Raw genomic sequence first — 26573 nt, 5'->3', positions numbered from 1 at the left:
ATGAGGAGGACGGTGTACGGTTTCTTACTTTTAACTGGTCCTCTGTGAAGTGTCGCAATTGAATCCCTCTCTCTGGCTGTGTCTCCTTCTCTAGCTTCCTTTTTTGGTTTCTCTCCATCCAAACATCATCGAAGCTGAAGCATTTATAGAGGGGTTTAGGTCTCTTCCTCATCCTCTCTGGAATCTCCTTGGCTTTTTTATCTGGAGCAAGGAAGGAAAGCCTCCAGGCTTTGCTCTCAAGGGTGGAGATAGGGCGTGGGGATGGTGGAACCTGGCAGGGCCTTCTTTTGCGATGGGGAACCCATTTCTCATTTGGCTTCCTTTCAGGTGGTGTTTGACATTGCTGTTTAGACTCCTGTTTTACAAACAGCAGGTGAAAACATAGGGTTTGTTGGCTGGAAATTTTGTCTCCTTCAAATCAGTTTGAACAGAGGATGGAAAAGCTCAGTTATCTAGCCCCAGAACTATGCAGAAGAAAATGCTTTCCCAAGAGTACTGGCTGGCCAAAACCTGCCTGTCTACTCACTCAGCCTTCTCCATAGGCTTAGGGGTAGTCCACCCTGAAGCAGGAGCTCTGCTATCCTTTGAGAGTGTAATGTGAGAGTGTCCCTCTGCACAGAACAATGCCCTTCGCACTCTCACTCTCGATGGCATATTACAATAACATTACTACTGGGATTTAGGTCACTCTGTCTGTTAATATTATTTAGAAAGACAGACAGTGTCTCTGAAAACAGAATAATGACCAGTCTTGTCTGTCTGTGCTTTTCCAACTGTATTTCAGTTACACAATGTGAAAAGGCTTCCTAGATGCCTGCAGGTCTGATATATTAAGCCCTCTGCTTCCTAATGTCCTAATGTGCTCTCTGTGCTATCCATTTTATTTGCGTGATGCTGGGCCGAGAGCGAGGAATTGCACAGCTCTGCACTTCACTCTCATTTGCTTTTAACGAGAGATTGCACAAAATTACAGCTTTTATACTGGAAGAACTTGAAATTAAGTGAGCCCTGAGGCATCTAACTACCACTCCAGGTAGCATCAGTGTTAGAATCAGTAATTTTTAAGGTGGGAGATAACAACATTGAGGAGTGAATGATCTCAGGATTCTCTTTTCATGCCAAGAAAATGTTGTGTCCTGATAATAGTATTTCTCCAGTTTCTCACAGTTCACTTGAAGAACCGAAATACAACAACCTTAAACCACTGCAGGCACTTCTTATCTACTTTCAATTAACCAACAATCCCAGGTGAATTCTTCTTTGCCAGTGGCAAGAGATTCCACAGTCTAGAAACACTCCTTATCTACTAGGTGCTATGCCAAAAGACAAGTGTATCCTGCTGATATTCTGTGCCCAATACCATCATACTGGAGAGGAGGAAGGAGGAGATTCCCATCGTGGGACATTTTAGGACAGTTTGCTCTTGCCTGCTGGACAACACAATTATGTAAGTAAAATCATGCCACAAACAGTCAGATTAATTAAATACATAATGAAGGCCCTGCCATATCAGCAAAACAATAATTGTTCTGTCTTGCTGTTTTCAGCATAAAATCTTTGTCCGACAGATAACGTGGAGAACGTTAACCACTAGCAGGTAATGAGAGAGTGGCTGGTCCATGCTCCATCAGGCTAAGAAGGATTACTTACCAGTGTGGTAGCCAGAGGCAGCAGGGGCAAGCCGACCCGTTGCAGTTTGGTACAGCACTATTACACAGATAAAGCCGATACAACTGGAAAAATACCTGGCTGGGGGCTTGGGGAATATATACATATCCCGTAGTGGAGGGCACACTGGGAAGTGAGCTCAAGGAACTTCACAATTATGCATTTGTTTTGCAATAATGTCTTTACAGATGTGGAATAGAAAAGGACTTTTCTTCAAATCCACTATTAAACTTAATTTTATGACTTTTTTTACTTATCAACATACATAAGGAAGACCATCTTTAGTGTTTAGATGATAAGTATGTTGGAAAGACTTAACACTGCAAATATACTTTGTCCAATGTCTCTGCTGTACTTTCAGAGATTTCTGAAAAAATAACTTCACTTACAAAACCCAAGGTGCAGTTCTACTTCATTTCACAATGTCATGAAAATGGAAATAAATAAAAGCCCTATCTACTTTAATAGATTAGATGGTGTGTCCTGAAACCTGGGACATTTACAGTAATTTCCAGGCTCCAGCTGCACTATCCAATTTCAGATATCACATTCTGCAGCCTCCAGAAGAATAAGGAAAATTAAACTGTTTTTATATGGCTTTGATACAATTTAAGTTTTTAATGGTTTTCTTTAAATTATTTAATCTAGCAACCAATTTAAGTAATTATTTATTTGCTCCTAATGGTTACGCTACAGGATGAGGGCTTGCCTATTCAAGGTTTTACACATGCCTCATCTCTCCACTCTTTTGGGTTATCATTTACAGGTCAATGATTTTATTCATCCTCTGAGAGGCTTCACCAGTTGACAGCGTGTATAGTCCAAGTATCTTGCATTTTCTTAGGCTAGTGTAACACTGCAGTCTCTTGTTTGGAATGTGGTGTCCATTATTAAGTTTGCAAGTTAAGTTGATGCCCATGAAAACAAAAGATTTTCAAGTAAAGCAGAGAATAAAAGGGAATCAAGCAAATTATCTTCCCTTTCCATGCACAGCAATTTCAGTACAGCTCTCACTTCTCAAACTGCCACCTGCTCACATGCTTCTTTTGATTCCAGGCAGCATTAGCTAAAAAAACCAAACCAATGAACCAAAACATTTTCATTTGGAGTATGTGAGAAGGGGTTGAGGGAACTGGGTTTATTTGAGCTGATAAGAAGGCACTAAAGGCAATATAAGAGCAGTCTGCAACAATTTTGCAGTTACATGAATGATGGATTCAAACTCTTGTCAGCAGTGCCACACAATGGCACAAGACAAAGGCCAGAAATTGTAGCTTGTCAAGTTCTGGTTGGGCATTAGGAAAAAAGTTTTCTCAGGAACACATTTCCTAGAGAGGTGGTAAAATCTCCAGCAATGGAGGTTTTCAAGACTTGGTTAGGCAAAGTCTTGGTTTTGTCTGTCTGGTGTTGCCACTAGTCTTGTCTGAAGAAGGAGGCGGGATTAGATGACCTCCCAAGGTCTCTTCCAACTAACATTTTTTTTTTTGTTTCTATTAAAAAATAGGTAGTTTTTATTAAAAAAAAAATAGGGGAAAGAGTAGGCTAAGACCATTTTGGAGGGTATCTTAAAACTTTAATATAACCTGGGATGTGAAAGACAAAAGGCAGCAGCAATAAAAGCTGTGCAAGAGCTCATTTGAGTTGAACACAACCAGCCCTCAGCTGCAGAGTTGATCAAGCTGTTCCAGATTCATGAACTATCTGAAAAAATGTCTGCTTAGGGCTTGCAGAATCTCACACACCCCTTCAAGGGCCACTTTCGAAATTCTGCTCAACAAAATTATTTTGCCCATTTCTTAATGTCAAAACTCAGCAGCAGCAATACTGAAAAAGTAGCATGATCAAGGCAGGTTCTGGGATCTCAGCTAACAGATCAGTCTCAGTTACTCTGGTGGTTTGTGCTTAGGCACTGGAAGAGATTCGTAAGCTCCTAGCCACTTACGACTCAAGAAATCCTCTCTGGGATTAAAAGCCTACTGACAGAGGATGTCTCTGCTTTTAAAGGCCCCAGCCAACCAATAAATCCCTATCGAAGATACAATCTTTTCTGTGAGATCCAGCCTATGACAAGGAAATTAATGTGTTACTACGAGTGGAATAAAATGCATCATCAAAAGGAGACCTGGAGTCCATTATTATTTTTCTGTTTGCTGTAGGAAAGGTAGAAAAGGACTCCTAGTGGCAATCACAGGGTAGTTATGATGACTGCAAAAGACTTATGGCACTTTGAAAGACAGCTACTCATTGTCTGCAGAAAAAGATTTTACTTCTTAAAAAGTGACTGCTAGCAACAGGAACTGATTTCCATGTTGCCTTTCACTTTGATAAACTTATTTACTATACATTAGTTGCAAGGCTCTATTCTGCCTTATCTTCAGAGAAGTAAGAGTCAGCTAAAAATTAGAGTTGAACACGGGGTGGCATCTGTGTAATCTGTCTGAGGCATATTATGCATTAGCACTGTTGTGATTACTCCATTCCTTTAGGTTTTGGTGGTAAATCCTCCCATAAAGAGTGCATCAGTTCTTATAGTCTTGAACAGAAACATAAACTTTAAGTATTGCTACCTATCTTAGACAAAGAGGCATATTTATGCACCCATCTAACCAATGTGTTCACTAAGCCATTAAAGAGTTTCACCAGAATTCCTAAACCATACTAAACCAAAAGATTCTGCAAACTAAACCGCCACCGGATAATTCCCAGACAACTCACCTCATCTCGGAGCATGTCACTAACGGAAGAAGCTGTGTTTAAGCTGATCTGGGATTGACTGCTTATGCCACTGTCATCCCTCTGGTATTCGTTGTCCAATGAGTGTACAGAAAGTAGGAGACTACCTCTGGGTTTCAGTGTCTTTGGTCTCTCAGGAGCCTCTAGATTGCTATCAACTGCAGAGCTGTTCCCAAGAGAGATCATTGAAGTGGCACACATTCTTCCAGGATAACGGAAGGTCTTGTGTTGAGAAGTGGATCGTGGACTCTGTGGTTTAGGACTCATGGGCCTACAAGGTATGTCTTTACCATCAGAATTTGACAGCTGGGGACATGATGGACTTGACTGACTAAATGACAACTGCAAGTCAGTGGGGCTAAATGGAGATTTCATCCAGTATTCCTCTAGAGAAGTATTTAAACTGTTGCTTAGAGCCTCCTGTTGTTCATCACAGTCTGAACTCTGTGAGTATCTGATGCCCAGGTCATGGGACTGTATTCGTCTTCTACACATACCTGCAGGTGAAGAGACATCAACAGGCTCCACAGAGGTGTCAAAAAAGTTGATGTCTGTGGAGGAGCCATTAGCTGTTTCTGTTTTAAAAAATGTGTGTTCGTTGGAACTATCCTGTTGCTCTACTGACGTTGTTCTCATCACATGGCCTCTAGTTGCATTAAGACTCTCCTGTGTTGGTGATAAACTTGCTAAAACAGGCCTTTTTAGACCATCTGCCTCCTTGCTTTTTAGAAAAGCTTTCCAGGCGCTCTGGCGAAATTTGGCTTTCTCCTTTTCATTTTTCAGTGATACTCTTGAGCTTTGCTCAGTATTTTCCTTTTCTGGAGATTTGGATTCAAATAAGCTGGAGAGAGATTTGTGTGCCAAGGCCAACCTTGTCTTGAACTTCTTACCCTCGGAGTTTTTGTTTCTTTTGCACTCATTTTCAGAGATTGATTTTCTAATGCCAGAGTATTCCACAGGTTCACTGTCATTGTTTTCAGATGAGCCTGAAACTTGTTCTGCATATTTGACAGCAGCCAGTATGGGAGAATTTGAATTTGTATCTGCATCTTCTATCAGTATCCGACCAGAGCAAGAAGCCTTTCTCAGGCTCATTCTGTTGAATAATCCTGCAGGTCTCTCATAGAATAAATCATCATCATCAGAGTACTCGGAGGTGTAGCTTTCCTTCCTGTGGAAGGCTGAACCAGATGAACAACTTTTGAAAGACTGTAAACTTTCAGTGTCTTCATCCTCTTTCCCATCATCCAGTTCATCCATCTTTGCCTTGATGCCAAAGAAGCTGCTGCTTCCTTGATTTTCTGCTGTGGTAGGCTTAGTTTTCCTGAAAGACGTCATTTTTGAGAACACTAAAAACCTGGAAGCTTTCCCACTATTCCCATTCTTTGTTGGCTTTTGTACAGCTTTACAGAGACTGTTGTTACTTCCCAGGACATGGAATGAGTTCTCATCCATTTCCTCGCTGTTAGTGCTGCAGGTACTTATATTATCTAGGCCCAGCACGCAAGCGCTATGGGTCTCCCTTCTCACAGAACAGTTAAAGACATCAGACACATCTAGATTTAGCGTCCTGTCTTTGCTAGGGCTAGCTGTGTCTTCTGCAGGACAACTCTCCTTTCCTTCACTAGGAGAAGGTTCTTCACAAATACCTATTTCTTCCTTTGAATCATTACAGCCTTCAGTTTCTTGCCTGCCTTCTGCGTCTTCAGAGATGATGATGGGCCCTTGAAGGTCAAGACCAGCACTATCTCCCTGACACAAATCGTTTACATTGCATGTTTCCAGTGTTACTGCACTAGTTATATATAAGCCTTCCTCTCTGCCTTGATGTGCTTTGCATTCCTCTTCATTGGACACCTGGTCATCTCTTGTTCCAGCCTGTGGCTTTCTGAACTGTTCTATCTCTAATTCAAAACCAGTCTTTGTTCCGCAAGGCTCTTTCTCAGAGGTCATAACAGCACTTCTGCCAGATGATTTCAAAAGTGCTTCTACACACTGATCTGCCTGACTTTCTGCAACAAGTATATCATTGCCCAGTGGTACAGTAACACTCCTGAATTTCGCTTCTGCACTTGTTACCATGGAATTACTACAGGTGAACCCTAAGGATGAAACTGCATCTGTTTTCTCTCTTTTTTCTTGTGAAAATTCTGTTTTTTCTTCAGCTGTATCCCTACTGGGGTAGACCTCTGCACTACCGGGAATGAGGTGAGTGGCCAGAATTTGTTCTTCACAGCTACACCTTTGATTCAGAACTATCTCTGGCTCATCACGAGCTTTGCTGACAGTATGAGGAGACATCAAATCCTTGCTCACTACATTTCTCAATGTTGCAGTTACCACTTCAGTAGCAAGGTTATCATTCAGTGTCTTGGACTGTAATCCTTTCTGCTCTACAGATACTACAATTAGGGCAGGCTTTAACTCTGGAAGAGCCATTAAATGCCTTCTCTGGCTTATATAATCTGATCTGGGAGTTATTTCAACAGCAAAGACACTGTCTTTATCCTTTCCTTTATGAGTAGGAAGTTCATTTGTTACTAGCTCAGAGTGACTTCTTAAGGCACCAGGTTTGCAACTTGTATTTTGCTGCATTGACTCTTTGTGCTCTGTCTCAGTGTTGCTGTCACCTGGTTGCAATGTGGTTTCCAGGACTTCCCAAAGGTTAGCTGAACCATCTATCCATCCTTCCCCAACCACGATCTCCATATCTGACAGCTCAGACTCAAGGCCATTCTCCTTCAAACTTTTCTCCTGTATTCTACCACTGGAAATACAGTTTACAGAACAATCATAGTCTCTGTTTTCCACAACAGCAGGAAAACCTTCATGACAAGCTGCTGGGTTCTCAGTGTCACCAATGCCAGATTCAACATCAACATCATGAGGGAATCTATCTGGTTCCGCATCTCTTTCAGCTTTGTACTGGTCATTTTTTATAAGTTCTTCAGCATTTACAATCACTGGCTCACAGTCCAGGGCAGATGAAGTCTCCTTTTGTTTTGTATTACAGTCACAAGCATCAATCTGTGTAGAAGATAAGCTATCAGCACATGTACCTACTACTTCTGGGCTAAGGCCACATGTCTCTGATCCAGAGTGCAAATAATAATCAACACACTGGGGAGAGCCTGCTGGGTGAGAACGCTGACACCCATTTGAGTCTATGTCAGTATTAAGAAGGGATCTTTTTATGCCAAATTTGCCCTCTGTTTTTATAGCCTTTTCAGGGCTTACAGGCACCCTTTCTAAGCTCTTCCAAGTGTATTCAAAATCCAGCCCTTGAAGATGGATTCTGGAACACGACCATCTAAATTTTTCTGTCAGATGAATACAGTTCCCCACATATTCTGTCTTGCATTGAGCACTGATATTTTCAGGTACACTGTGCCATGTTTTACTTTCTGTAATCTCTGACCTTGTGAGTGATGGTTGAGATTTTGGTTTGAAGCAACTCTGGTAAAAGAATGAATCTGATGTCAACATGGTCTCTGTATTTCCATGTTTTATCCTTTTACCTGTAGTTTCCTGACTGTCAACTGAGTTCCTCCTGCTGCATTTTATACTGGACATAGAATCTAATTCACACTTATAGTCAGATGTCTCAGTGTAACTTTTACAGTTAGGTCCATTTGTTTCAAAATGAAGACTAGGCAAACTACAGCTTGATGCTGCATCTGACTGGAAGGAAAATTGCTGTATGTCAGGACAAATCAAACAGCTTTCTGAGTGTGTTTTGAAACAAGCAATGCGTAATCCTGCAGGATGTTCCTTCTGTCTTATAACATCATCTCCGGTAGGTACTGAGTTGGTACAGGTCTGCACTTTACCACTTTCAAACTCTGCTTTATTTTTCAATACTGCTACAAACGTTCTGTTTGTTGGTGGTATAAAGCCCTCTTCACTGACTTGGTTTTCTGTGCTGGAAATATCACTAGTTAATTTTAGCTCCTCATCACGCAATTCTTCACCTTCCGACGTTGCAGATTGTATGCAAAATTCAGTTTTGCTTGGTGCTGCTTTTATTTTGGAGGACACTTCTAACCGTACCTGCTCAGAAATTTCTGGTTGCCTTGAGCACTTCAGTTCATGAAGGGTCGTTTCTGCCTTTGCTTTAGGAAAACTGCAGCACAGAGGTTTTTTTTCTGTAAAAAGGCAGTTTGAATCCAAGCAAGTTTCCCCAGTTACATCACTGGAAATAGATTCTGTGTCTGATGCACTCTCATAAGGCTCAGTTTTTACATCGGACAAAGAGCCACTCTGATGTGACAGGGTCTCAAAATAATCTTCATCTGTTTCTTGGCTGGATCCACGTATCTCCAGCTCTATTGTGCTTGGGGTAGAAGAACTCAGATCATCTTCAAACTCTCCTTCACTGATGTAATTTTCAACTGGCTCTGGGGTCTATGAATAAACAGAAGAGGATGATTTAGCAATTACTTCCCACAGCAACAGGGTATTATCAATTATTATTATAAAAGGAACTTAGGAATGCAAATAATTTTATACACACTGATGTCTTTGGAAGTTATACTTGATCTTTTACTTATTGATGGACCTGATGTCTTTCTGTTTCTAACTTTTTGTTTCTTAATTAATATTTTTTTCATTTTAATATGTAATTATACAGAGGCCAAACTTTTACTTGTGGCCATATCTTTAATAGCCCAATATCAAGACACATTTCAAATAAATCAAATGGAAGTCATCCCTTGCTGGTAGATCTTAAAACTCTAATGAAATAATCTTCAAATCTGAGAAAGAGGTTTATGTGATAAACCTGCAAAATAATTGTTATTGTCCAAATTACAGAAATGTGGCATAAGTATAGGCAGAACAGTTTTGCACTTGAATAACTGGATAATACCCATACCAAAGCCTGAAGCAAAGGTGAAAGAAGTCTTTGATGTCATTTTCCAGAAGGCTTATATCAGGAGCACTACCTATATCAGTTATCAGAGCACATCCAAATCAGTGGCTGAGGGCAGAAAGATCAAAACCACATTGTCAATATTAGGAAATGTCTTTGTCCCAGGCAGCTACCATGGGAGAGTCTCAGTCTTCTTTTCTCTAACCATCAGAAAGAAGTCAGGATATTTCTCGAGTTTAAACCAGTAAATGAAATCACAGCAAGCTTTCCTGAGGTAAAAATAGTACTTGCCATCTGTCAGCTTCAGGTACAGCTATTGTCAGAAGTTCTACAAATGTACTCAACACAGATATTTAACTGATTCCAGCCTCAATCCATTAATATCTAGAATGAGAAGCTACATAAGTACAAATGGCAGCCTTTAACCCTAATGCTGGATGCCTCTTTAACCAGGTTTTGATAACAGTCATCACAAGAATGATCAGCACATTTCAAAATCTGAAAACTGAGATAATAAACAATGAAAAACATTTCTAAAAAAACCCCTCAAACCCCACAAGTGAATGGCAGCCATCAAACTAGAACACAAGGTCCCTCAGCCCGAGCTGCATGTCACCTTCACCAGAGTACTTTGTCACAGAGGAAGTGTGAGTCCTCATATGGGAAGACAAATTCCAGATCACATCAAAGGATATGTGTTTCTGATATGAGTTTCTGATTCTAGACTCCAAAACATGGAGGGTAAATCAGAAAAAGGAAGGCACAGGGGTTATTTCCAAAAGGGATTCTCAGTAAGAAGATCGGTGTTTTCCTTTGACAGAAGAAGGAAAATACAAATTGAGTGCTTCAAATTCAGGGCTTCAAGCCAAATCCAAAAATCACTTTCACACCATTAAACCTGACCAAATTGCATTGTAATGGCAACGCGAGTTACCTAACCAGCAGAGCAATGTGTCCCTTACTATGTGCAATCAGTGATACGTGTAACTGAGGTCCTTTAATAACGTCCAACCCCACTATCACCTGGACAGAAATGCCCAGCACTGAAGCAGCACAGAGCAGCATTTCACATAACGACTGAGCAGCATAAACTGCGAGCAGTTGGCTCACGCAGCAGTGAGTGTGGCAGCAGCTGCTCAGCAGTAGCAGCACTGCCTCTTAAACAGCGTTCTGCACAGTTACAGATGGCAGTAAACTAAGATAAAAACTGTTCAGGCAAGTAGGAACAAAGTAATGAAGATGCCCAACTGTCCCCAAGGATAATTATGAATTAAATTACAGAAAAAATTAGGGCAGAGATCCCTTACATTCCATCGATCATTCCAAACATAGCTATGTCGGGATATTCGTACTGTGACCCCTCCCAAATCCATCAGTTGTTTTTAATGGATATTATACAAAATTATGCAATTAAAGCAGAAGCAGAGGCTCCAAAATTGCCTCCTTTCCTTGTGGGAAATGAGAAAATTAATTTTAGCTATGAAGGGCACAAATTAATATCAACCAGCACTCCTGGTCCAGGCCCAGGACTGAACACATGCCCCCAGTGCTGCTAAAGGGAAGAGCCAGTGTCAGGATCAGCCTGGTGGGGCCTTTTCTACCAGAGGTACTCTGAGATGGAGTTCCCTGAGGAGGGAGAGGACACAGAAGCTTCAGTTCCTGCTACGTCTATCAAAGCCTCTGCCTAACAGACAAGGGATAGACAAAACTAGTGGATGAAACTGGCCACTTTGCTGGCAATATAAGATTGTTAACACAGCTGCTTCAGACTTCAGCTGTAATATCATCTAGGGTTACTTGTGTTGGTTTAACTTGTGTCCTATCTACTTAAATAATAAGCCAAATGGAATTACTGAAAAGACTCTGGAACTCCTCCTTGGCTTCCCAGGGGTAGTGACAGGGTATTAAATTCTTAAATCTTCATGATAGCTAAACAATAAATATTTGAGGTACTCCAACACGATAACGTGAAACTCATCCATCGTCTGTGTAACGAGAGCTGTGAAAATCTGAGCTTTTTCTACATCCAAGCAGGGACTTAGATGGCCTAAGGACACAGGTTTGAAAAACGCTGGTCACAGAATTGCTCTAGTGATTATGGATACCCTGAACTGAGGGCACAGAGTGAAAACCAAAAGTATGTTCAGTCACAGGACAAAACCAGCATTTGAAATACATAGCTTCTCCTTCTGCGTCTTTGATACAGCTCTGCTCCAAAAGGGACAGCCTTGGAGAGGAGTCAGGCCTCAAGGTCCTACTAAGCCGTGGTCTCTCCAATTGGGCTGGCAAAGGTTGCCTAAGGTAATGGTACTTCTAGGAACTTGGATGTTTGCCACATTGGAAATGCCTGGGAAGATTTAACACCACCAAGTCTTTCCAGAAGAACAGTCACAGAAATGGCTTTTCATGAACTAAACTATGTTCTTAGATTTGAGGCAAACACAGCACAAAAAGTGTTCCCTTAACAAGAAGTTCTGTCACAGAGTTCTAAAGTGGTTCACGGCAGTGACGGAGCACAGCTGCCATCCTGGGGAACCAGTCACACTACCTCAGTCACCACAGAGCTGTAAAGAAAAAGTCCTTCAAATACATTTGTGTAAAACCTACAGACCCAGAATTAAAGGTTTCAACTTACCTACTCTCTTCCATACTTAAATAAACACAAAGCATATCTAGAAATCCTTAAAGCAAATTGGATGCTAGTCAGAGGTTGGATTATACAAGGTATAAAGAGTCACAAGCATAGCTCAGGGGAGCTTTGTGTGGCAAATGAACCAGCATTTAAAGTTTTATCCTCTGAATGGAGAACATAAAATTAGTTGGGAGAATCCTCCCAACTAACCAAAGTTGTGTTTTTCAGGGTTCACATAATACAGAAGTATAGAGCTTGGGAAAGGCTCTTAAATTAATGGCGACACAACCACCTCTCAAAAAAGCTATCATTGGGAAAGGACTTCAGACAGGACGTGACAGTGTAAGGTACAGAGCAGTACCTGCAACCTGCCCAGAATCCCTTTGCCCCAGTCTACTGGGGCTTGAAATATGATTCAGCAGAGATTCAGATTAGAAACAATAAAGAAAACATCATGTAAGATAGCCACATAATGTCCCCAAGGCCTCAAATTATCTTCCTGATCAAATCCAGCTATCAGAAAAACACTTTTTCTGAATTGTCTGTCAATTCCCTGGACATTGTAGGTTTACAGGTGTTTATAAAGAGCAAAACAGTATGGATAAGAGCATACTGATAAAGATTGATAAAGATTGCTGATTGATAAATCAGCACCTTGATAAAGATTGCTGAAAAGTGATGCTGTTGTCAGCAGTGGTTCTGAACCTTCAGACTGATTCTGCTCTGTGCAGACAGACACTAGAAATGAAACCCTCCACAGGTAGTGAGGGAAGTGCTCCATAACCACTGAATGACGACATTTTACTTGCAAAACGTATTCAGTTTTTGATGCAGGACACAAATACTTCCATTGTAACCGCACAAGAAGAAACAAAATTCACAGACAGATGAAAAAAGCAGAACTTCCCCAGGAGGTTCTTGCTTCAGTCAGTGCAGGTATGTCCAGCCATCCACAAGTAACATTGGCACCAAGTCCTTTAGCAGTTTGGCCACATAGTTGTTTTGTTAATCATCTATACACAGCAATAGCACTATTTGCAGGGCACTCTGTCCTTAAGCTGTAACATTTCTATATACAGAGCCATTCATATATAAAGTCACTAAAACAACATATCTCCCTTTTCCGCAAGAGGTGGATGGGCTTTTAATTATTCCCAAACAGTGCAATTACTTTCTGCTGAAAAATATCTCAAAGCCAGTTCTGTTGATTTGTGAGAACTTGCACTACACTAACAGTGGCATGAGGAAACAACACGCAGACATCCTCTGCCTAAGTGTCTTGCTCTAGCTGTATTTAGTATTAACCTCCAAATGGTTAAGCAACACCAAAATCAGCAGGACTAGTGAGCAACCGCACAAGGCTCTGGCAGCTACCATCACTCGAGGTGGTAGTGCCAGAGGAAGGCAAGAGGGAGAAGAGGTTGGAACCAATGGCAAAGCAATGTACAGAATCAGTGTAATATCTAGCATCATAACAGCATCGTAACTGACAAAAACTCAGCGCATTTCTCCCTCCTGCTGGCTTGAGTGCCTGTTCCGTTTCTGTTCAGTGAGTGCTTCAACATTAGAGCCCAATAACCTGGCCCCAGAGGTACATCTGGGCCTCCACCATGATGCTGTCTCGTGACACTTAGCAAGTACAGGACTGCATCAGCAGAAAAATGCCACAAGCAGGTGGCCTGCTGCATTCCATACAACTTCTCAGGTTCCTTTCAACAAGCCAATTCCAACATGAAAACACTTTTATAGCTCAAAGCCAAAAACATTATCTCCCTTCTTTGACATTAACACTCCTACCACCACATACAGCTTAGCAGAAATGTTGGCCAAGATAAAACATGTTGGCCAAGGTGCAGTAGTTTCTAATAACAATGCGTAATCTGGGTGCCATCTAGAGGTTGCAATGAGGTGCCTGGTCAGGCTCTGCTGAAATACAGACTCCCTTTCATAAACACAAGCTGCATTCCAGTCTCTCACTGTGCTGCAGGTCAAGCATCTCGTCGACAAATTCCTCAGTACTGCTTTAGCTCCAGCCAGATAAGGACTGCGCAGCGATGAAGAGGTGAGGCAGTGAAGAGGCATAATGATTGATTGTGTTAAGTAGAAGATAAATATGCAAGCTATGTCACTTGTACAATATGATTGCACAAAACTGAGAAGTTCATAGCTCCCTGTATCTTGTATTTGTGGTTTATTTCTTCCATTAAGTTTTACAAACCGCAATTTGCATTAGAAATACATTTTTATCAATGTAGCAATATCAGACACAACTATTATGAAAATACTTGTAGATCTATTCTCACCAGTACATTAAAAACTGACAGCCTATTTGTATGAAAAGAAATCCTACATTTGACCGAAGCACTATGTAGGTTCACTCTCAAAATGCAAAGTATTAAACTGTATGTATAATTAATATTGCTACTGTTCTGAAATACAAAAAGACCTCTTTTTTTTTTTTTTGGTGAACACAACAATATAATGAGTCAAATAAAATTTGGAACGTGAAAAGCTAAAATTCAGACTCGGGCAACTTGCCTGCTCTTTGAAACGATCTGCCTTCACTGCATTGCAATGCTCCCTCTGCTGGCAAATTTAAAAAGGAATATATCACTTCATGGTACTTCTGCCTTCAACACATGAAAGGCTTACATTGTTAGATTTCTGATTATCTTTTCATTAAAGTAGGAATATATTTTGCTTGCCTTATAACACCAAGTCAACACTCTTCCTCCCTCCATTTTTTTTTGAACAGACAAAAGCTCAGGACTGCCCCTGAAGAAAAAAATGCAAAGTTACTGTGTTCATGTTGAAGATACAGTGTCGAGAAATGAGCAGGTAACAACACTGCTCCCATGGTACAGGGGACTAAGCCTCAGTGAAAACACTTTTTGTGCTAAAATGGAAATTCCACTTGCTTGGCCACAGGGAAGCTCTTGCCTCTGAGTCACGGAGGTAAATGGACATCTGCCTGTGTCTAAATGTTACCATTGATCTTTCTCCAAGGCAGATGCACTTCACATGGGGTTGAAGCTGTCTGGCAGAAGCAACACTTGGCTCTGCACAGACCAAAAATCCTACCCAGAAACTTTGTGAATCCTTCTCCAAAGACAGGGCGCACGCTGAACTCGTGCTATGCAGCTAGGCAGCTTCAAGTACTAACATCCTCATACCAGTGGAAGTTTGTAAAGTCTTTAAAAGGTCATTTTGGCCTGCTACTGTCTCCTGAGCACAGAGGGCACTCACAGTTAGTTTCCCATCAGAGCGTTTAAGGACACGCTTGAGCACTTTGCTGAGTGGGAACCTTCAGGATTCCTGGTGAAAGAAGTGGAGACCTCCACTCTAGAAGACCAGGCAGAGAGTGCTGTGACGGTTTGTCCTTCCACCTGCAAACTTGCTGCAATCACTTTTTTTTGTGGGTACACTTCAGCACAGACATATTTACCTTTTTAAAAACTCAATTATTTTTTTCAGAAGCCAATCTGTTTTCTTAAGTGCCATTGAGAAATTATTGAAGGAATGCTGCATCAGAGCAGTAGAAAGGCAGTAAATACTTTAAAGACAAGGCAAACTCCTCTGAAGAAGAAAGCTATTGGAAAAAAGACTGCGTTAAACACAGAGTGGTCCAAGAAACCCTAAGTGTATGTGTGCATAGTAGCACACATAGTAGCACTGATGTTCCCTCAGTGACCAGCAATTCCATGTCCAAGTATGGGCCTGCAATGAAGTTGGAAGTGAAGTGCAAAGTCATGAGATACATGTATTTGTTTGTCTTATAATCTAATCACTCAGCCCCATTTTAGAACCATAGGCTTTATTTTTTTAATTAAGAAAATCAGTCTGCAGACAGTTATAATTCAGACTGTTAATTAAAAGAGCACTTTGAAGAAAAGGGCCTATACAAAGCCTGGGAGATACAAGGCAGTGATTGATACAAAATCCTGCCTTTCTTGACCTCCTTCTACCATTGCTGAAAACACCATCACAAATTGCCCAGTATACTCAGACATTGTATCTCCCTCTTGATTACGTTGTTTGCTTTTGAACTAGTATTTCTGGGGTCATGCTGCTGCTTTTTATCAGGCTTTTTGCAATACTATTACACCAACACCCTTCCTCTGGCACTTCATGCTGCAGAGTTCTTAGATGCTACAAAGCCCATGACCTAATTGTGCTAAGTGCGGGAAAGACATGGTAAGAGTGTCTGCTCCACAGTGTTTAAAATCTAATTATAGAAGATAAAGGGAAGAAACAGGGAGAGGGAGGAAGTACTATCTTAATTTTACAGATTCAGAGTAAATTACTCACTCAAGTCATAGCACAGTATCTGCAGTGGAGCCATCTTGGCCCTTGCTCATTATTTTTATCTTTTCATTTCTCTGTTGAGTCTGCCTCTCTAAGGGCGGAGGTCTCCTCATGCAGACTACTATGTAAACAGAGGAGAAAACCTCAAGGGTAGTAAGGGAAGAGACGTGACTAAAAGGTCTGTATACACATCAGTTAGGGGCTCACAGGGCTGACAGAACAGAAAGGCACCTAACACATTTGTAGACTTTTCCTTTCTGCATTTTAAGGAGGAATGGCATCAAGGAAAAGGCAGAAGTGAGATGGGAAACAAGGGGAAGAAAATAAGTAGGAATAAATAATCAATATGGAGAAAAAGTATAGTATTATATTTTGCATTGTTGGGATGAGTTTAATGGGGCTCAGTGGGTCACTCAGTTAAACACGCACCTCTATTATGAGATATAATAATAAAAGCATTACTAAATGTATGTTCTTGATAGCTTTAAGTAAGGGTTCTGCTAACAAAGTCAGCCTGTCCCTTGATAGTCAGACAAGGTTTTTTTCCTCCTTCATCTTCAGGTTAACTGGTGGTCCGTATCACTCCATATGCACAAAATACATGAGGATTTCTCCTTCCCAACTGCCCCTACTGACCTTTAGTAGTTGCTTCTTACACGCTTGCCCTGAAAGGTCCTCTGGACTCTTGCTAATGTTACACAAACAGAAAGTCAGTTTACAGGCTTTGCAGTCAAAGTCTGCTCTTACAAGCAGACTGCATCAGATCTGGAGTCAGCAGTAAAATGAGGCACATGGGAAGGATGATTTTCAGACGTGGGACAAGGACAGGCTAGGTCTTGCTCACAAGTTCAGGAAGTGAATTGAATCCAGCACAACTTTGCATCCTCACACCTTATTTGACTTTAGCTGAGCTGGGTGACATGAGATATTCCAGCCCAACAATCTGCACACTCCCTTCCTCCTCTTGCCACAGTGGTTGAGAAATCTTCTTGATGAGCTCTTAAAAGCAGAAGAGATGAAGTAACATGCCAATTTGTATAAAATAACAACTTTCAAGAAAAAGTTAGCTAGCAATGCTGTTGCAGAGCATGGATTCAGCTGTGTGAAGTTGTACCATCTTCAAAGACCTTTTTTGCTCACTGTTTACACTTCTTTTCACACACAAGAGAAAGTAGAAGAGCTATTTACAAATATTCTAATGCCTTCACTGTAGGCACAAGAACTCCGTCAGCACTAGGCCTGATCTACAGCTGAAACATGTGTGATCCTCATCAAGCTCAAACTCTTCCGATGTCCCTACGGCACACTGCAAGGAAGAGCAAGCCTTTCCTGTTGAGTGTCTGCCAGGGTTTCAGACCTGGACTGAAGCCAAAGTGGGTGCAAGCCATTCAGCTTCTGGGGCTCAGGAAGTGACTTGGGTGCCTTTTTTTTGGTGTAGCTACTCAGCATCCAGCTTAATGCCTTACTTCTTTGACTTGGATACCTGATTTAATCTATATTCCTCCCCTGTAGGTAACACCTCCCAACCTCAGAGCTGCACTGTAAATACAAGATTAAGTGCCTAGGCACAGGGCAATGAAATCTCCTGACTCATGAGATGAATTGAGGTCACATAAGCCCTGCCTTATATTTCAAGATTTACAAGGGTTGTTTGAATCTCTGACTAAAATGCTCCCTTCTCTCTCTGAGATCCTGCCCATTCTCAGGAATCTTTTATCCCAGTGATGATTTCATTTGATGTCACTTGATTTGATTTAGATTAGATATACTAACTCACTACACGGGTGAGTTAGTATAACTACAAGCTGTGCTTTCGCCACAAGACTCCTGCCTCATTCATGTAATGTCTTCCAGGGAGTTTCTGACACTCCCAACAGTACCCATGGCTACAGCAACAGATACAGTAGTCACAGTGGCATGGAGAACCCGAGCTTGGCACGGGTAAGGCCTCACCTGGAACCTTCAAGAAAGCTCGATGTGTATCCTGCATCGAGACACATGGAGCAAGTGGCAATAGTCAAAAGATGGACAAGAATGACCTAAGGTGAGTAAGATATGGGGAAAGATTGAAAGTACAGTATGTGGTCCAGAGAGAGAATACAATACAGTCTGTAACTACTACTACAAGGTAGTAATTTTATCTCCAAATATATGGCCGGTAAGAGAAGACTTACAAGATTTAAACTGAAGCACAGAAAACTGGAGTTAGAGAAAAGTCAAAAACCACCAACAGAATGGATAATGAAAAACTGGGACGGATTGCCTAGGGGATAGCATGCAGTCACCATCACTTTCTGTCTTTAAGTACAGATTAGAATCACAAAATCATTAGGGTTGGAAGGGACCTTTAAGGATCATCTAGTCCAACCCTCCTGCAAGGAGGAGGGACATCTTCAACCAGATCAGGTTGCTCAGAGCCCTATCCAACCTGGCCTTGAATGTTTCCAGGGATGGGGCATCCACCACCTCTCCGGGCAACCTGGGCCAGTGTTCCACCACCCTCAGTTTAAAAATTTTTTTCCCTTATATCCAATTTGAATCTACCTCCTTCTATTTTAAAACCATTACCCCTTGTCCTATCACAACAGGTCCTGCTAAAGAGTTTCTCCCCGTCTTTCCCACAAGCCCCCTTTAGGTACTGGAAGGCAGCAATAAGGTCTCCCCGGAGCCTTCTCTTCTCCAGGCTGAACAGCCCCAACTCTCTCAGCCTGTCCTCACAGGAGAGGTGCTCCAGCCCTCTCATCATCTTTGTGGCCCTCCTATGGACTCGCTCCAACAGGTCCATGTCCTTCTTATGTTGGGGGCTCCAGAGCTAGATGCGGTACTCCAGGTGGGGTCTCACCAGGGCAGAGTAGAGGGGGAGAATCACCTCCCTCGACCTGCTGGCCACACTTCTTTTGACGCAGCGCAGGATGCAGATGGCTTTCTGGGCTGCAAGCACACATTGCCAGCTCATGTTGAGCTTCTCATCCACCAGTACCCCTAAGTCCTTCTCCTCAGGGCTGCTCTCAATCCATTCCCCAGCCAGCCTGTGTTTGTGCTTGGGATTGCCCCAACCCATGTGCAGGACCTCGCACTTGGATACCTATCTGACAGAAATGACATAAGTAATGCCAATCTCCATTGGAAGGACAAATGAGTAGAGCTTTTCTGGCTCCTTGTAGCTCTCTAATTCAGTAATTATCCACCTGTAGGTGCTCATTCAGTTATTTTACTGCGATATGCAGGCCCAGGGGGATAGACCATTACAACACTGAGGTGACAGAGAAAAGTAGTCATAAGCAAAGAACTCCTGTAGCAATGAAGATCTACAAGCAACCTATGTTGCTCTCTGCAACTACAGGCAACCACATATTAGGTGCAGAGCTCAGAAAGGGCCCAAGAATGTCCACTGAAGAGAAGAGAGGTCATACAAGAAAAGACTGAAAGAACCAGACCCATTGGTAAGCCTGGAAAAGATCTCACACTGCAAAATGGCACGTAGCACCCAGTCCTTACAACTTAAGGTTTTTATTTCAAGCCTCAAAACTGCAATACGATAAAGGAGACACCAAAAGGGACAGAAGTTGTCCATATCCCAAGTCCTTTGGCACAATCCATCTAGGCACATCTGCCCTACAATCTGAGTTGTGCCTCTATCTCATGGGAAAATGGACAGTATGGTGAAGATTGTTCCACTGGCAGAGAGCATTATATATCCCTAACTAGAATCACAAATCATATCCATTTTGTTCTCCAGAGGAAGGAACTGCTCCTTGGTCTGTCATATCTATTTAATACCAAGGGTTATTCTAGGATTCCAGCTGAAGTGTTCATTTTGGATCATTTAGCAATGAAGCAGTAATTTATTTTTTTAAAAAAAAACAGAAGGAGCAGAAGCTGCTGCCCCAAAAAAGTGTTAACTTCAAGAGCATGTCACTCATTAGTTCAGCGGGCAGGATCTGGCTTTCCATACTGTAAGCTTAGAGAGGGGGCTGGAGGAGGTGAGAGAAGCTGCGATAAATCATCACACACAATTTCTCCAACTGGGCAATGTGCAGAATGGAGGAAAAGGTCTTGCAGAATGAAAATCCTGGGCAGCAGGACTGTGAGCAGGGGGCAGGAGTGAGTGTGGTTATATCAAGTCATTCATTCCTCAACTGTTCCCAGGCTCCCAAACTGCCCTGTGTATCTACCTAGGTATTAGCAAATAGCGACTCCGTGTCGTAGTGAGTAGAGTCAGAGGTGAGCAAGATTCAGTCACTCAATTCATACTACAATTCCTCACCTAGCCAGTGCTAACTTGAATACACAGAAAGATTTGGAAGCTTATCAGTTGAAACAGAGAGAGCTTTTGACACTGTAGAATCAGGAATACAGTAACTATAGCCTCCTGCACAGGGATTTTGCTTGGCATAGCACTGACTTAGAACCATCACCAGATCAAAAAAAAAATCTTGCAAAAGTTGTGTCTCATTTGATAACATCTTAAGGTCAGTTCAAGAAAAACAGCACGCATGTGCTGCATGAACGACCTGCATGAACATCCAAAAAGCTGTAAATTTTAGTTAACAAAACAGACCTCAACTTTACTCTTAACCACAAAGATCAAGTGACACTTAAAAGGAAACAAAAAGATGCAAATCATACATTTTCAAGTCTTTGAAGATTCTGCTGGCTCTGCTCCAGGTCAGAGCCCTGCTCAGTGCAGTTCATTTCTCTTTAGTCAGCCTTTTCACTTGCTTCAATGCTGAATATGCAAAGAGCACCAAACATTTTTAACCTCAATAATTTTTTCATTACTGACAGGAATAGCTCTAATAACAGGCATTAGAGGTATAATATTCAATTGTTCAGGACAGCCTAAACATTTAATTACATTAAGGTAGCTAATCACAAGTAATTGCCTTAAAAAAGACAGGGCAGCTTGTGAGGGGATCCAGCTTGCCTGTTCAGCTCATGGCACAGAATTCAGCAAGGACAAAGCAAGGTCTTAAAACCACTCACAAACCCTATTTCCTCTTAGTCTTTTAAAGAGACACTATTTCAGCTTGTTTCTGGGCAACCCAGTGATGATGACCTTGTTTGAAAAGAGCCCAATTGCACATAGACTGTGCTTTGGGTTCTCTTATTTTATTATCACTTCTACTAACAACTGTCCTTTTTTTTTGGATTTGGCTGCAACAAGATTCCTTCTCATTGTTTCCTTTCTTCCCAACCCTGTTATTACCTTACACAAATGGCTAGATCCACTGATCTACCAGAAAGAAATAAAGTAGAAGGTGATTGTCAGAATCAAAGATGTTGTTGAAATCATGTCTTTTAATGAAAAAGAAAAAAAAATAAAAGCAACCAATCAAGCAAAATACACCAAAAAAAAAAAAAAGAAAAAAAGAAGAGAGGAACTGATCCTCCTTTCTTCTGCCACTATATAGAAGCAGGAAGCTTAAACTAAAACAGAGCAGAATACTGTGGACAGAGATATGTTACAGCAGAACTTCTATGACTCAATTGTATTTCACAGGTACCTCAGATACAGACTCAAATCTATGATGCCCATTGGCCCATCCCCTCCTTATATGTTATTATTTATTATCTTTATTTACAGATATCTATATAAATCTGAGGCTTCACCACACAATTATTATATTCTGAAGCACAATGGCTGTGGAGCAATGGAGGTTTTGGGAAATCTTAGCTCTTACAGAAATGAGTTTGGTTCCTATGTCTTGTAAAAAGCCAAGAAGATTTTCTTCAGGCAGTAGATAGTCTCCTCTAGTACGACGTTCAAAACTCCATTAATAACATTATTTCTCTGCCAGCTCTTTTAGTAGAAGCCTCCAGCCAACACATCCATACACCAGAACCAGTGCAGACACCAGTTTCACAATTGTTAAGACCTCATCAAAAGCCTTCATGCAATATTTAAGTCTTGCAAAAGACAAAAACCAAAAGTCATCATATGTAACATCACGCAGCCAATACCTTCATTCCAGAGAGGAAAGGGTTTCTTTTAAGTGTTCAAGTACTACAGTGCAACCGGAGGACTGCAACTTAGTCTAGAGTTAGGATTCTGTAAAAGCAGTTTGAACGCGCTGGCCCCAGGTGCCCTTGTTTAGTTTTCTGTCACTCTTTCCCAGTTACTTTGCAATCAACAGCCTACCTGGAAGTTCCTGACTCGCCCGTGTTTTGTATTTGAAGTGGCAGGACATCTCCGTTGCCAGCCCAAGTGCTGCCTCCCCGTAACTGGTGCAGACGATGCTGGGCTGTGACAAGATGGGATTAATTGATTTTGCTTCTCTTGGTCACATTTTGTTGCAAGGGCAGGGGATTTTTCCTGTCCCCAGCAGTACCACTGATCACAGCAATTATCATTTTTTGTCTTCCAGATTTTATTACTGCCGCTCCAGTTCTCGCACTGCTTTGTCAGAACTGAAATAAACCTGGGGCAAGTTTTCTGCAACACTCTCTCCATCCGCGATCCCAGCTCCACTGCCTGGGCCAGAGTCAAGGTATCAGGTTCCATCAAGAGCTTCTCCCGAATTCGCCAGTCTGCTGCTTTGTCAATTAGCTGATCCAGGATCAGCTCTTCCTGCCAACATCCAAAAGCACAGGTTGATGCCAATTCTTGTAGTGCCAAAGCAAAGGTTGTAAAAGTTTCACCTGGCAGTTGTGCCCGCTTCCTGAACTGGAACCTCTATAACACCATGCTCTGTCTGGGCTTAATGTCCCCTGAAAGCTTCTTCATTGTTTCTTCAAAGAAGGCAGCTGAAACCAGGGTTGTAAAAATCCTCTGATCTTTTGCATCCAAATACTGGAGAACAGTCCTTGGGGAGTCTTCAGGTTTCACTCATCTATATCAGCCAAATCTCACAAATCAGCCACTGACACCAGGGGCCTGAGAGATTTCACAGTTCGGGCCCTGTGTAGGACACAAACCAACAGCAAGATGCAACTGGAACTCCCCAGTCTTCACTGCCACTGCTGCATAGGTCCACTGGTATTCCCACTATCTCTCACCAAGCAATTTCTGGTCACCCAAAAGACTCCTGCCTTGCAGCCCAGGCTGTCTGGCTGGGCAGGAAATACAGTACTCCTCCCACACAGGCAGCGAGGGTGGAGACAGGTGAGCATGAGAGGAGAAAACAGAACGGGAAGGAATCAAGAAGACAAGATGGAAAGAGTATCTCCCCAGCTAGGAAGTTTGTTGCATGCCCTAACACTCTAAACTAAAGCTTGTCAAGTGTGTAATGGGAATCAAATGCAAAATCCAGGTTTAATGGTTTTACACACATTGCTCACAATAATTAATAGCACAATATTCACCAGCAGAACAATCCCCCACATGCCATCAAGGCATACATAAAAAGTAAGCAGGACGACAGTGGCAATGAGATGGTGCTGAACTTCAAGGCCGACCTATGTTTGCCTTCGTAGATGCAAGCTGTCAGCTCTTTATTTTTCAATGTCTAACAATCCTGCCTAAGAATGCTATCCTCCTGTGCTGTTCAAAAGTGGCACTACTCCACTAGCAGTTTAAGGACACCAGTCCCACAGGCATATAAGAGCAGCAGAACCGTAGAAAGATCTTTGTATGGGCAATTTTTGCTCTCAGGGCTGGAGTCTGCAGCTGCCTCCAATTTGCTTTTTTCAGTGATCACATAGTAGGTACAACTGGAAACACAGCACCTCAAAAGTGTGCGTCGCAGAGGAGATAAAGAGAAAGGAAATGTCTTGCTTGCCCTGCACATTTGTGAATATGTATGGTACTAAGAAACAATTTTTAGCCCTTTTTCTTATTTTGGCGGGTGTCTGCTGCATCCCAGCCAAAAGAGACTGGAGGGGTCTACACATCCCATCCTGTAATCACAGCGAGTTAAGTGGTTCTCTGCAGAAAATCTCTACACAGGCCATTCAATCACAACTTTAAGGTACCCTTTTCAATGAACTAGCCAACTCCATTAGTTCAGAAGAACTGATCAATTTTTTTAGTAACAGTAACGTAAAACATTTTCTTTTCCTGAATTCCTGAACAACATTGGTAAAGCTCATGGATTTACCTATAACTGCCCATTGCTTTATCATTTCTTTTTCAAGGGAACATACTGGCTGTTTCACTAAAGCCTTGGTCACACAATAAGCTTGAGTGGAGGTGGAATGCTGAGTTACTCAACAGCTTTTGCATTTTTCAAAGATTTGAACTTTAAGAGGTTTAAAATGTATTGTCCCAACAATTTAATAAAGGAGGATTTAGGATAAATTTAATCTGGAGAATCTCAGCCCCATTTTTAGCAGTAAGATTTACTGTACAGAGATTAATGACATAGATTTTAGTCATTTGTATAAGGCAACCCTAAACTTTACCACATGGGATCATTTTTCTACCATTCAAAATTCTCAGTGTCCACTGTTTTTTACAAGATTGCCAATTTACTTACAGGGTCAGCTCACTTTAAGCTAACTTAAAAAAAGGAGATGAAAGTGAACTTCCCAAAAAACTATGCAAAATTTAAAATGCTAGAGTCCCTTGAACAGCTTTGCTCAGAACACTCCAGAGTACAGTTGGGTTGCAGTCACGAGACATAAAGCATAGAAAATGTCTGGAGAAGGAAAGGCAGGAGAACTCTGCCCAGTGGAGGCAAAACACACATCTCAAGTGCTGCACCTGCATTTGCCTTGCAGGGGTGCTGCCCCAGAAGATACTGAGGAAAGATGGAGGGGACTACTTTTCTGTAGCACAACAGTTTAGGAAGGCCATTGAGGCTAGAACTAACCTGGCAGGATGTGGGTCTAACGCAATTGAACGTGGGTTAAAATTATTCATCAGCAGCCCATATGCTGGTTTACTTCCTTACCTCCATCTAATTAATGGAGCTCTAATTAAAAAGTGAATGTTGTCAAAAGCTAGCAAACAAAAAAGACATGGGAAGAGTTGAAATACATTGAGAATATCAGACAATGTTAATAGATTGTGAAGTTTCAGCACTATAACTAATTTTTAAAGTATTTTCCCTAAGTGGAAACTGTTATTCATGCACATTGGAGGAATATGAAGAAACATTTCCTTTCCTGAAAGATTAGATGACCTAGAAGAACAATTATGCAGAAGGGAGGCAGAGGGGATGTACCCTGAATCCTACTATTACAAATCTATTTCTGGACTGAATGAGATTAACATATCAAGCATCTTCACACCATGCTCCATGCCATCCCTAGGTCAGTACCCTCCTCATCATATACAGAAAGGAAGCTCAGAGAAACTGTGTGATTTGCTCTTGACAATATATGAGACAAAGCCAGGATAAGGAGTTAGGGCTGCAGTATCCCATGCCCTTTTCTTCAGCAGCTCATTAACCCAATAGCCCCGCCGCAGCTCTACTGCTGGAAACTAGTCAAAAGATAGTCAAAAGCTATTGACACCCCAGCTCTTGATTAACCAGCTCTATATTTAACAACAACCCTATTTAAAAGACTTCTCTGACTGAAGAAGAGTCTGAGCTACAAATTGTTGGCAGCTGACAGAACGCTCAGAAGCCTCACTATGTTTGCTATATTTTTATACTTTTTCCTGGACTTCTTATTTTGATCACTTATAGAGACAAGATATTGAGCTGAACAGAACAGACGACAGATCCATCTAGCCACTGCGGCCATTCTTATCTTCTCACTTCACAAAGAAAGAAATAAGCTCAAATAGGATGATGCCAAAAAGTGACTTCCTCCATAAAATTTCAAGATGAATTTTTAAACACAGAGATCTGAATCTTGATGCCTCCTTTGCAAAATTTGCCTATAAAAATCAGTATTCAAAGCCTTGGGCTGTGAGCTATTAAAAGTCAAATAAAGTAATCAAGTCAGGTTAAAAGTAATTTAAATTAGAACTATACCAGCTCTTCAAGTCAAGAGCTCTGACCATCTACATATGCCATCTGATCTGGGTCTAATGTGACTGCAAATAATTGGACATACTGGGTATGTCCAGAAATACTGTTCTGCACACACAGAGTGTGGTGTGCTCCTTAACTGTGTCTAAGTAAGTGACCCTTCAAGAGATCAAGCCAGGAATCAGTCATTTGACAATATGAATTTGGCCATCTCCATCCACTCTCTTTCCTCAGACCTGGAGAAGCTGCTCTTGCAGGAGTAGTTTGCTCCCAGCCACTCACACTCCCAGGAGCCATCAGCCCATCACCTGACAGAGAAGTACCAGAAAATCTGCCCAGAAACAGAATGGTCATAGCAGACAGCTGTTGGGACAGCTGGGAGTGGACAGATTAACTGACCTGCCACGCCAGACGCACCATCCAACTGTACTCAGACACCCCTCATTTAAACAGCCAATTCTCTGGTTTATTTCCTGGCTTCAATTACGAAACATTTCCAAGT

General features: G+C 41.7%; 1 protein-coding gene across 2 annotated transcripts in view; it reads right to left on the bottom strand.

Moving 5' to 3' along the window:
* ARHGEF4 (Rho guanine nucleotide exchange factor 4) overlaps positions 1-26573 on the bottom strand; it is a 220272-nt gene that overhangs the window by 113531 nt on the left and 80168 nt on the right. For both annotated transcript variants that reach the window (XM_086754340.1, XM_086754341.1), the window contains exons 4-5: positions 4384-8805; positions 29-355 (exon numbers count right to left, since the gene is read on the bottom strand). In XM_086754340.1, coding sequence (XP_086610466.1) covers positions 29-355; positions 4384-8805 — 4749 coding nt within the window. The remainder of the gene's footprint in view (positions 1-28; positions 356-4383; positions 8806-26573) is intronic.

The sequence above is a fragment of the Chlamydotis macqueenii genome, chromosome 9, assembly GCF_036417535.1.
Source record: "Chlamydotis macqueenii isolate bChlMac1 chromosome 9, bChlMac1.mat, whole genome shotgun sequence".
Taxonomy (NCBI): domain Eukaryota; kingdom Metazoa; phylum Chordata; class Aves; order Otidiformes; family Otididae; genus Chlamydotis; species Chlamydotis macqueenii.
Note: the sequence above shows the minus strand (reverse complement) of the source record. Positions and strands in the feature narration are given on the sequence as shown.